At 40.7% G+C, this 11,613-nt stretch overlaps 1 protein-coding gene across 1 annotated transcript; it reads right to left on the bottom strand.

Annotated features, from left to right (window-relative positions):
• Positions 1 to 1,510: 1,510 nt before the first annotated feature.
• On the bottom strand, positions 1,511 to 10,036 carry LOC141442717 (uncharacterized). Its single transcript, XM_074107789.1, has 9 exons — positions 9,952 to 10,036; positions 9,316 to 9,375; positions 9,060 to 9,092; positions 8,317 to 8,442; positions 6,403 to 6,613; positions 4,897 to 5,004; positions 3,951 to 4,098; positions 3,001 to 3,190; positions 1,511 to 1,656 (listed from the first exon to the last, which is right to left on the bottom strand). Exons 1-9 carry the CDS (start codon positions 9,985 to 9,987, stop codon positions 1,534 to 1,536), a joined length of 1,035 nt encoding a protein of 344 aa, XP_073963890.1. The 5' UTR covers positions 9,988 to 10,036; the 3' UTR covers positions 1,511 to 1,533.
• Between the last annotated feature and the right edge of the window lie 1,577 nt (positions 10,037 to 11,613).

The raw sequence follows: 11,613 nt of genomic DNA, 5'->3' as shown, positions 1-11,613 counted from the left end.
AATTTCAGATATTGCAAAATATTCACAAAATTATTCTAATTATAAATAAACCCGCGTAGCTCACTCAAAAACTATGAGATTTGACATTTCGGAGACCTCACGCTACACTAGCGCCTCTAGTGGTGAATTCATACGCGATAGCCCTCATTGGGATCTGGGTCTGGGTGTTCGTATGTTGGCGTTTATAATTCAAATGTTGGCAATTCACTTGGCATATTCGCAGAAATATTTGCGTGTGTGAAAGAGATGCACTATATCGTTGCTAGCGTGAGTGACGGAGATGTCATTAACGAAACGCGAATACGTAATACCAAGTTATGTGCAACCAAAATATTATTGAAAATAATCAGTAGAATTATGTACTTAGGTATTGTAATTCGGGAAATTAGAGTTGTGATCTATGAAATAACACATTGGATGCCATTTCAAAATTTAGAATTCACGTAATAGGTAGGTAATACTCGCCTGGTCATTCTACAGTTTTTTTGGTAATAATTCGATATACTTAAGGCAATTTTTTGTATAAAATATGAACATATAGTCGCTAAATATACGAACGCGTCTGTGTTCAAGGCACTGGGTGAAAGTAAAGAAAACGCATATACCTATGCGTTGCCGGCAGTGACGGCAGTGAACCTTAGGTAACTTTAATTTGAATTAATCTTGTTTCAGTGTTTGTAGTCGTCACACAATCCTTTGTCTTACTTGACAAAGCGTCCGTAAGCACGAGCGGGGAGCTGGAAGGCCGCATGGATACCAGGAGGGGTATCATACTACCCAGGAAACTGTTCCAGGGGTTAAGGAAGACCGGCAATGGGAAGATAAGGATACCTAACTTTAGAAATTTCCCGGCGTTGTTCCAAGGAGTATAGCTTCAGGCTACGATCCGAATTACCTACAGTCGAAGGCATAATCTAACAGCCATAGCATCAACTATATGTAGGTATACTTACATCAGAAAATTACGCGCTGTCATTGTTCATCCACCATTATAAGAAACCTTTCAAGAGTCAGTGTGGCTCTGCAGAACCGGATCCAGGCTCCGGGCTGAGGGCGGCCACGCCGAATACGTCACTGTATGTGTCGCGTCTGCATCACACCGTCGCAGTTGCTGATATAGTGGAATACGTCCTACGTCTCTACGTTCACTTCAGCTCGTTTGTGGTGCGCGTGCCGAGACTGCTGATGGGGAAAAAAGTTGATTGGCCCATGTCTCCGTCGCGGTCGTGCGTCCCAGTCATGGGTTGCGGTCGGCAATATCAGAATGCTTTAAATCAGTGTTTCAAACTTTTTCAGGGCGAACCCCCCTGGGTTTGAAAAATATTTGTCGACTAACCTCCACTTACAGTTATTTGTATTAATTTTACGTAGATAATATAAACATTGAATAACCATACTGCACAATAACGTATTTTAAAGATACCGTGACCCCCTCAAGGGGCATCCGCGACCCCCGGGGAGGGCGCGACCCACAGATAGAATAACGCTGCTTTAAATAAAACGCAACACAGCTATAATAGTGCTTTATTCACGTCAGTTGACAAAGAACTCGTTCCCGCGCTGATTCTGGTTGTGGCGCCACTTGCAGGCCCAGTTCCAGCAGGACATGCCCGCCCACGGCTCGTCCGTGTAGAACACCTGCCCGTTCTGGTACATCTGGAAGCACGAGCCGAAGGCGAGGGTTTACAAACCTGTTTCTAAACTAAAACAATTACTTTGCACACCCGCGACCTTTTGATAGCTACGTTTATGCAAGAAAAGTGTATTCATGGAGTTCCTCCACCTCCGCACTGCACCACACAAAAACCCATCTATCACCACCACCATACTACACTGCCGCGTTTCGAACTTAACCAGAGCTCATCTTCAGAGCAACACAACCGTTCACCATGCTAACCAGATGTAGGTTGCGGGTGTGCAAAGTAATTGCTTTCGTTCAATGTAATGGACTTCCGCACAGTAACGCCTCATTCAATCAACCTGGCCCTGTACTACGAAGTTGCTAAATTCTTGCCGTCCCGCCGACGCTAATATTATTTAATACGAGAGTGAGAGGAACGGTACGATACTAACTTCAATTTTCAAATTTCGTATACTCCGTTTAAGGTTTGAATTAACGGTCAAATTATAACACACTTAAAACAAAAATACCTACATGTACTACATTTATTAGCGGTATTTATTATAGAAGTTAACACAGTTTTAAATAGTTTCGTTGTTTCATTTAAAAACGTGTGCAAATTTTATCGTTAAGTTTCAAATGTTAAAATAAATAGAGTTTAGTAGACCCCCTGTTTTTTTTTCGGGCACTGTTAAGTTCTTCGCACACTATAACAACTCAACAGCCTTTGACTTTTAAATATGAAAATTTAAGCCTTCTGTCGAATAAAATTCCTACAGTACAATTTTCAAAACTTATGTAAATGTATAATGTACAAAGTGAAAATGTGCGTCTACTACGCGTCGTACACTTTAGGTGAACTCGAGTCCAGCCCAATTAAAGATAGAGAATATTCTTTTCATCACACTTGCTCGTAAACAGTGTCGTAACATGCAGGCTATCTTGGTTGCAACCCCCAAATAAAACCCTCGACCTTAATGTGCTTGTCATGAAACTCGTGGTCGGTAAATGAGTCATTGCCCGTACTCATTTTCATGCCATGAAGCCGAAGGTCGGTAAATGAGTTTGTTACTGCATGGCGCGCGCTGCACACGCACGCCATGCACATGCTGCGGAAGGGGAGGGCGGCGAGAGCTGGCGCTGTCAAGAGCGCAATCAGCGGTCTCGGCAATTTTTGAAAAAATATTAGTTTTTCTTTTACAAATATACAATTTTACTCGCAAATGTGATGAAAAACATTGTATGTCGAACGGGCGGTACTAGAATAACGAACATCGACTCATTAAAGCCCTCAGTCTTCGACTTCGGGCTTCTAATAGACTCTCGTTCGTAATTCCTTATTTACCGCCCTTAAGACACAATGTACTATTGTAACTTACAAATGACAGGTCCGAGCTCTTATAAGTGACGCCGTCGTAGCCGAAGCGAAGTACGAAGTTCATGGAGAATATGGAGAATATACAGCGCACGTCGGTGGTGGCGGGGATGAAGTAGCGGAGCGGGCCGCACCAGTACGATACCTTGGGCTCGTATTCTACGGACTCGGGGAATTCTTCGCGAGGGTTGATCCTGGAGAATTGGATATCATTTTACTTTCTATGAACTACAATGATTTAACTTGATTTTTCGCTAAAATCGTGCATCATAGATATACGTCCTCCAACTCTTGCACAAAAAACAATACAGGGAGTCTCTGACCATGGGTTCGGTTCTAGTGTAGTATACTAGGTTCGGTACAAGGGAGAGTGTGACATGTGTCTGAGGATCCCTATGAGGCTGACATAGTCACGTTTAGGGCCTGTTTCACCACTTGTCGACTAACTTTAAGTGACGGATATCAGTGATGCCGTCTCTGTTTGTTTTGTCCTAATAAACAAAGACGGCATTACTTTTAACTGACACTTAAAGTTTGTCGACAAGTGGTGAAACGGAACCTTAGTGTACTAAAGCCTCGTCAAAATATATAGTGATTTCCTGATTTCGTCACAGTATAAGTAATGGATAATTTCGTGCTCATTCTAATCGGTCCGAATCGTAGGTGCGACCATTGTGCAGAAAAACATCGAGAAGAAACCTGCACAAACCTGCGAAGCAATTTAATGTAGTGTGTGAAGTTCCCAATCCGCACGGGCCCGCGTGGGAGCTATGCCCCAAGCCCTCTCATTCTGCGAGGAATTCTGTGCCCAGCAGTGAGACATATACCTATAGGCTGGGATGAAGACGACGATGATGATGATGATGATGGCGTTATTGCACTAGCTCTCTGTCCGTCGTAGGTCTCCTACTCGACGCTAGATGGCGCTAGAGTATAAAGGTATACGAAACTGACTTGTAGACGCATTGCGCGTCGCTCCAGTTATCGTCAGAGTGGCAGTAGAGCCCCTGGCTTGGATCCTTGGCCTGGAACTGCTCCGCGTGAGGACCCACGTACGTCGTCTCCGAGTGACGGTGGTAGAAGCCTTGCCATGCGAAGGCACCTTGAAGAAAAAGGTTTTTGTTAAAATATTTCTTGAATCAGAGGTTCTTTTTTATATAAGAGGGGGAAAACGATCATGCGAGTCGCCTGATGGGAAGCAATCACCGCCTGGACAGTGGCCACCCGCAACCTAGAGGTATCAAAGGTACGAAAAAATTAGAGGTTACTTAAGGATAGGATTTTTTTAAATAAAAATGTTTTTGGGTGCACTGGCTGTGATTTGAACCCGCACCACTTGGCTAGCCGTGCCGAGGTACTAACCAATTACACCACATCACCCCCAACCAACCCGAAAACTAGGTCACTTGCAATTCAGCGCTGTGGTTCCGTCTCAGCATTACTGAGCTGCCAGCCCTTTCGTTCGGCTAGCTATAAATTTACTAAAACATTAAATTATCTACCTGATGTATGTTACCCACAAGTTAATGTATATTGCCCAATAAACATTTTCTTTCTTTTTTTCTTTCAATTGCATCAGCCAAAAAAATCATAGATCTCTTGAGCGGACGTTTTGCTAATAAAACATTTGGTTATTGGTGTACCTAATAAGAGATCAAAGTTGTTTTTTTCTGCGAGAGTCAATTGAATTGAATCACGTGCGTAGCGAGTGATTCTAGGTTAGAATCCTGACTGCAGCGAGGGATTCAAACACACGAGATGCAAAAAAACTCGGTCTCGTGCGACGCATAAAACTTTTCACCTCAGTAGCGAGAACATATTAAAGGCAAAATCACATTTTGCTCGCTTTTTAAGCAAAACCTGCCTGTTCGAGGTGCTCAGAAAAACTGGGTGAAGTTACCTCGGAAGGTGTAGCAGTGCGGCTTGCGTTCGCTAGCGAGGATCATCTGCGCGTCCTCCTGGCTGTGCGCGGACGCAATGTAGTACGACGTGCCCAGGCACTTGAACTCTGCAAACAACATTGTGTTTCTAGGACAACCGAAAATACCCTATGTACCTATAGGTTTTTTGCGGTACATCTCTAGTCGCATAATTTTCGCAAATCATACTGTCAGAATTTTTTGTTAGTTATAATTTTTCCCGCCGAAACCGTAAATTCCTCTATTTACGTCCTCAATATTCCTCTATATACCTGTGTGTGTTTCTCTTTATACCTGTGTTTTCTGTACTTCTTACTATGAGTTGGTGTTTAATCTGTCATCTCCCAGGATAACATGCAGGATCAAAGGAATTTGGGCACAAATTTGTGCCTCTGGGAGAGGACAGGTTAATAAAGAGTTATTGTATTATATTTTTCTGAAAATTTTTAATGGTCCTGAAGAAAACTGTAGATTAGGTGAGGTTTGTTTTATAACAATTCTGTATATTTGATGGATTCAGAGAAAACAAAGTTATGTCAAGCAATACATTATGACAAACAATATATTCTGACTTTCAATAATTATGCGAGCTGATATGAACCTTGGATTGCGTTGACTTACAGATCTGTTCACTCACAAAGACACGCCCCTCCAAAGCTAATTATCAATGTGCACGAGTAAACCCCGTACTTACCTACACTACACGTTGTCTTAGTCTCAGTGTGCGTGACTGACGGTACGCTTGCGACAGGATACGTTCGAGCTACGCACACATAGATTTGTCCTACGGATACGTTTAGAACTACAATTATAAAATGTGGAGGGGCGCGCCTTTGTGAGTGAACAGATCTGTAGAAGTCTGATTTTTTTACCGTTTCAAGGTGCAGCCGACAAAGTTTTTATTTAATTTGCCCTAGTTTGTTGTTGTTGAGTCAATCTTGCAAGTTCATTTTGACCCACTTCCATTAGTCAACTTGACTTGTGACATACTTATGTAAACCCGGTGACAATACACTAATCTGGTAGTTAAATTCTGGTGGTCCGGTCAGGATCGTCTCCACAGAACGGAACTCCTCAACGGTTAATGGCATTGACTTAAAATTTGGTAGGAGAAATGTAGTTTGGATGACAATGCAAGTATAGAATCAACAAAAAGTATAAAGCTTGTATTAAAAATGAGATGCTTATCAAAAACTTATTTTCTACTGGCCTTGTTACCCAATTGTGTGTAGAATTCGTTTATCGCTATCCCGCGGGAACTATGTTATTTTGCGAGATACAAACTATCCTATATGTCTTTCTCCAAGACTCAAACTTACTGTATACTGAATTTCATCTAAATCGGTTCAGCGGTTTAGACGTGATGATGTAACAAATAAACAAACAGACTTACTAAACTTTCGCATTTTTAATATTAGTTGGATAGTGGGATCGAGGTAAAATCGACGGATCCTAAAACATTTACAGTCTTTAAATTTTTTCCTCACCGGGGCTAGCGTATAATCCAAAAGGTATCTTCGCCTGTGTGCTCTTGATCTTGGCTTCGCTGGTGTCCATCTTCTTGTTAAGCTTTAACAACACCATGGACATGAGCGCCATGTCGGTGGCGAACAGGAGACGCTTGAGGTCCTTGATGTGGGTGTCAATGAACGCGAACAGCTTCTTCTGCGCGCTATCGAGTATCTCCCGGCGATCTGTCTGTGGAATAAAATGTGAGGTATCTATAATATAAAAGTGAACCGCCAGAACGGGAAAAAAAAAACGACACAGAGCTGGATGGCGCTCTACAACACCATTTTGACACGTTTCTCCCAAACAACGCATTATTTCTCTGGAATTTTAAAGCAATTCGATTCTTTGACCTTGGGAATCGCGAAAAACTTGAGAAAATATGATATTGGGTGTGTATATTTTGTATATTAAGCAAAATAAAATCACAAGTTCGAATTTCGAGCCAAAAACGAGCGATCTATTATCTATGCCATTGTTGCCATTCAGGGAAAAAGAAATTTATTCATTATCCTGCATTGCAGTCTGTAAAGCTCTTTACCCATTCATTGCCGCGCGCCAGATTACGCAAATTTTATTCCAATATTCCCACGGGATAGTTGTTCTTAACACAACACCTCAAAGAAGATTACGATATAAATTCTGGGATTTCCCACAAGAATTTTGTAACTAATTCAATTGTAACTACCAGATCGAATAGCTTACGCGTGCGAAGCCGCGGGTAAACTCTAGTTTCTAACATAAAACTGACCCGTGATTGACTCCTATCTCACCAGACGCAAAATACAGATGAGGCCAAAGGTGTGTCTCACTGATTCAGTAACAGCCTATACATTCTAGCCTTGAGCCCTGCCAGAGGCATCTTTACCTATAGTGCAGGGTGTGCGTTGCACACGGGCGCAGCGGTGTTAGGGGCGCCGGCCGCGGCACTTTGTACCTATTGCATTTTGACCGCGCGCTTCCTAGATGGCGCTAAAGTAATAATTGCACACGGGCGCTACATGGGCTAAAGACGCCGCTGAGCCCTGCGTTGTATTAAATCCGGAAATACAAACGATGGGAGCGAATTCCATTCCGTAGCAGTTCGCATTATGAAAGATGAACACATTTTCGGAAGTACTTGTGTTAGCTCCATAACTAAGCTCTCCATGTGCCAAGAGTACCGGATTCTAGCGTAATCCAGTAAGTAAATGTAAAAACTCCAACAGCCTGCGCGGTCGAAGTTTCTCAACTCGGACGCATGTTACAACTCGACGCTGACGCTCTTCCTTCTTCGGTCCTATCGGACTGAAGTCCGAAACGTACAAACTCTTCTTATTCCCATACTTAGCAGACTAGCCCGAAGAGGCCTGCCGAAGAAGACGATCAAACGTCATAATTATGTCATATTTATTGAAAAATTTGACTGTTTCCTGTTGCGTTGTCTTCACACTTCGGACTTTGTTCATGTGACACTGGTGTTCTTACCCTAGACGTCGTACGCTACCCGCTCGATCGCCCGGGGTGACACTATTTACTTTACCGGACGTACAATACCGACATGATATTTTGTGACACGCCCATATAAACTTGTCAGTTTGACACCAGTTTGTATGGGCGTGTATATACACGAAATAACGCGGGTTGGTATTTCCATGTCGGTATTATTCGTGCCGGTAAACAGTGTCACCCCTCGCCCGGGCTCAGGGCTAAGTATCGTGCTCAGTGGCGTGCCATGGGAGAGGCCTATGTCCAGCAGTGGACGAACATAGGCTGATGATGATGACTGTACCATGAAATTCAGTGCGCGCGGTTGTTAGCGACGCCGGTCGTACAGTTTGCGATAATTTTGCGATATCATAAAGCTTATCAGCTCGTAGCGAATCTATAGCGAATAGACTTTAGGTACGTACAGGGTTGTGTGGCTCGCGCATGCGCCCATTCATGAAGCTGTAGTACTCCTGGAGCTTCTCGAACTTCTCGTCGGCGTAGCTGTGCTTCGGGTCCACCTCGCTAGTGGGCGGCATGTTGTATGGTTTCTGTAAAACAGCATGTTTTAAATGTTAGAGGCCAGCAGACTGGTTGCCTGATGATTCTAATGAAAAGCAAGGATTTTCTGACAAATAATATCGATAAATGGCGCTGTTAGTTAGTTTGACGTTACATCGGTTCGTCGCGTCAACTCATGGTAAAAGCTCCGTTAGATGGCGTTGTAATCAAAATGCCGAATTTTTCGTGCTTTTTCGTAATTTTTAGAATATCCGTAGAATACTAGTAGTTGATTTTATGATTTGCGAAAATAATATGCCCATAACCAACTTTCTAGGAAAAATCGCGTTGAAATCACGTCTGAGGATGCAATGCAGTTGTACACATGATTTGTATGAACGGCGTACCACCTTTGAGACTTCGCATGCCAGTTTCTGGTAAAATATGTGTGACTATGATATAACAGAATTTTGTATGAGATTTTTTACCACGTTTCTAAGCAAAATAAAGATATTTATATTATTATTATATTATATTATATACAACCATTTGGAATACGCCACATTAGCATACGCAGATAGGAAAAAATCCGCAACATCTCTAGTGCAGAACTGGTATTGCATCAACCAAGATAAGGACTATTATATATTGTACGCCTATTACTCACCGTTTCTACAGTGGGGAATGATAGCCGAGCGAGCTGTAAATAAAAAATGTACGTAATATAAAAAGGCAGTTCAATTTTGTTTTGGTAAGCCATCACTAGACACTGGGTATTTATAATGAAAATTTAGCAGTTAAGAATTCATTGATTTACCTTAGCAGGTAAAAGCCGAATAAATTTTAAAGTATGTTGTGTTATTGAGTATATAGGCCACAATAGAGCCCTCGCCAGGCGGATGTTTGTTATGTTAGGTACTTACCAATTGTAATCCGGCCACTCCATCGCTACTAGCACGAGTCAGCCCAAACGCGAACAGTAACTGGGAAACGTTTGCTTTTAATAAGTAAACACAAAACTTTACAAAGCACAGTTAATCGAATGCCTAGGGGCTCCGCGCGCGCCCTATATAAGTTAATAAATTTTTAATAAAGGGAAAAGCAATAAAATATTGAGTATTGAGTAAAATTTATAATTGAAAAATTATAATTGAATTATTCAAATATTTTAATTAAGGCTGCATTTCCACCAAAGATGTGCGAGGATGTATTGTTAGAAATATGTTTGTCATGATTTCCTGAACCAATAAAAACGCTTCATTTATCTATCCTCGCTCAGCACATCTCTCTAGTGGAAATAACTCGGCGGAGCGAGGATAAGTGAGTAAACGAATCGTTTCTATGACAAACACATGATTCTCGCAACACATCCTCACACATATCTAGTGGAAACGCAGCTTTATTCAAAAATGATTATTTTGTTTAGGAGGAGCAGAAGCTAACACATGATTTTTTAATTTATTCGTAAGGGTCCTGAAGTGAAACTCATCTAAATTTTATGATAAGCGGTTCATCAATTATAATTTCATACACTAAGTTATAATTTTTCTTATACTCACAAAAATTGACTTCCAGATCACATATTTAGTTTCCATCGTGCGAATTTGGGCCAGCCGTGCTCAGCACTGCGATAATTCACAACAGTTCCAACTTAATTGGCTGTTAGCAAATTGGTTGTTAATTAAAGAAATAACAAGCCAGGCAGTGTTGACTTAAAACAAAAGTTAGTAAATAGCACCACAAACCAGAATAAGTAATTTTCGCCCAAAAGTGGACTTAGCAGGTTAACGAAGTAGGCCGACGAAATGCCATTTACATTAATGGCATTTTATTTACTTGATTAAAGAAAAATTAGATGTCCAATATATACTGATAATCTAAACGACGGACTTATATAGATTTTTTCGGACACTAGTCTATCAGTCTTAAATATTTAGTTGTCTAAATAAATAGTTTAGTTGGAGTGGCAATGGGCGGGCACATCGCTCGAAGAACAGATAACCGTTGGAGGGAAAAATTCTCTAGTCGAGTGGCAACTACGAACCGGAAGACGAAGCGTTAGCAGGCCTCCCACTAGGTGAACTGATGACATCGTGAGAGTTGCGGGCAATCGGTGTTTGTAAGTGGCGAGTTGTCGTTCCAAGGGAAGGCCTTTGTTCAGCAGTAGACGTCTTCAGACTGATGATGATGATAATAATCAATTGAGTTGATTACTGTGCAGTTACAATACGCTAAAATAATACATAAGTACACAGACACAACCCAAAGGTTTCATTTTTCCTTTTAAGATGCAAAATCTTAAAAATAAAAGGCTGATTAATCAAGAAAATATTTATTAACAAATTCTATACGATAGATTTAAGCAGTTTACAATTACTGTAAAAACCTATTAACAACGCGTTCGTATAATACATTTCAAGTTAATATTGCACTATAATGTTATTAATTACTTATTAATCAAATCTTTGAAGTTGAAATTGACCAACTCCTGAAATGATTGTCGTTTTGAGTTGGATTTTGGCAGATACCTGTATGTGTAATCCTGATTAAAATTTACTGACAGAAAAAAGCATGTACAATTGTACATATATCAACAATGTTTTTTTATTAATGTTGGATACCAAAGAGGTTTGCTCCTGCGTGCACTAGATGGCTCCACAGAAGCTAGCTAAAGGTTTAAAATATTAATCCTGAATCTATGCGTTGATCATTCTAAAAATATTATGCCTTCTCAGAACCGCTGTCGAATCAAATCATATAACATCTTTTATTCGTTTTTTTAATGAATTAAAAAAAATACTAGTTTTCTAATGTCATTTTGTTATTACAAAATGTTTACGTGGAAAATCTTCGATATTAAAATGCAAAAGGAAATCTTTTACAAAAACACCTTCTTTTATCTATTCTTCTATTTTATTCTATTCTTTTGTAGTTGCAAAATACTTGTAACCAGTGTATGACACCAAAGTTGTGACCTAAATACCTAATGAATGATATCTGTCACTCGGTGGTACTCCTTACTAAAACCACTCTCTCTAACGCAGAGCAATAGAAAAATATTAACTCTCACACACGTGCGCAGCGGACATTCAAAGAGTATATAAGTATATAATCATTACGTTTGGCAACCGGCAAAAGCATGTGTTATTGTCACTTTTTCTTTTATTTTTCCTCCGTTAGCAGCGTTTTTTGGTATTGTTTGAAAATTAACATACAATCAT

Source organism: Choristoneura fumiferana, chromosome 26 (genome assembly GCF_025370935.1).
Source record: "Choristoneura fumiferana chromosome 26, NRCan_CFum_1, whole genome shotgun sequence".
NCBI lineage: Eukaryota > Metazoa > Arthropoda > Insecta > Lepidoptera > Tortricidae > Choristoneura > Choristoneura fumiferana.
The sequence above is the reverse complement of the archived record's forward strand: the minus strand, read 5'-3'. Positions and strand labels throughout refer to the sequence as shown.

Excerpts from the sequence above, each read along its gene's own strand:
- LOC141442717 (XM_074107789.1), bottom strand. The coding sequence starts at position 9,987 with ATGGAAACTAAATATGTGATCTGGAAGTCAATTTTT. Across the intron at positions 9,093-9,315 it reads GAGTGGCCGGATTACAATTG|CTCGCTCGGCTATCATTCCC; the intron begins GTAAGTACCTAA and ends TTTTATTTACAG. Across the intron at positions 5,005-6,402 it reads TGGATTATACGCTAGCCCCG|AGTTCAAGTGCCTGGGCACG; the intron begins GTGAGGAAAAAA and ends TGTTGTTTGCAG.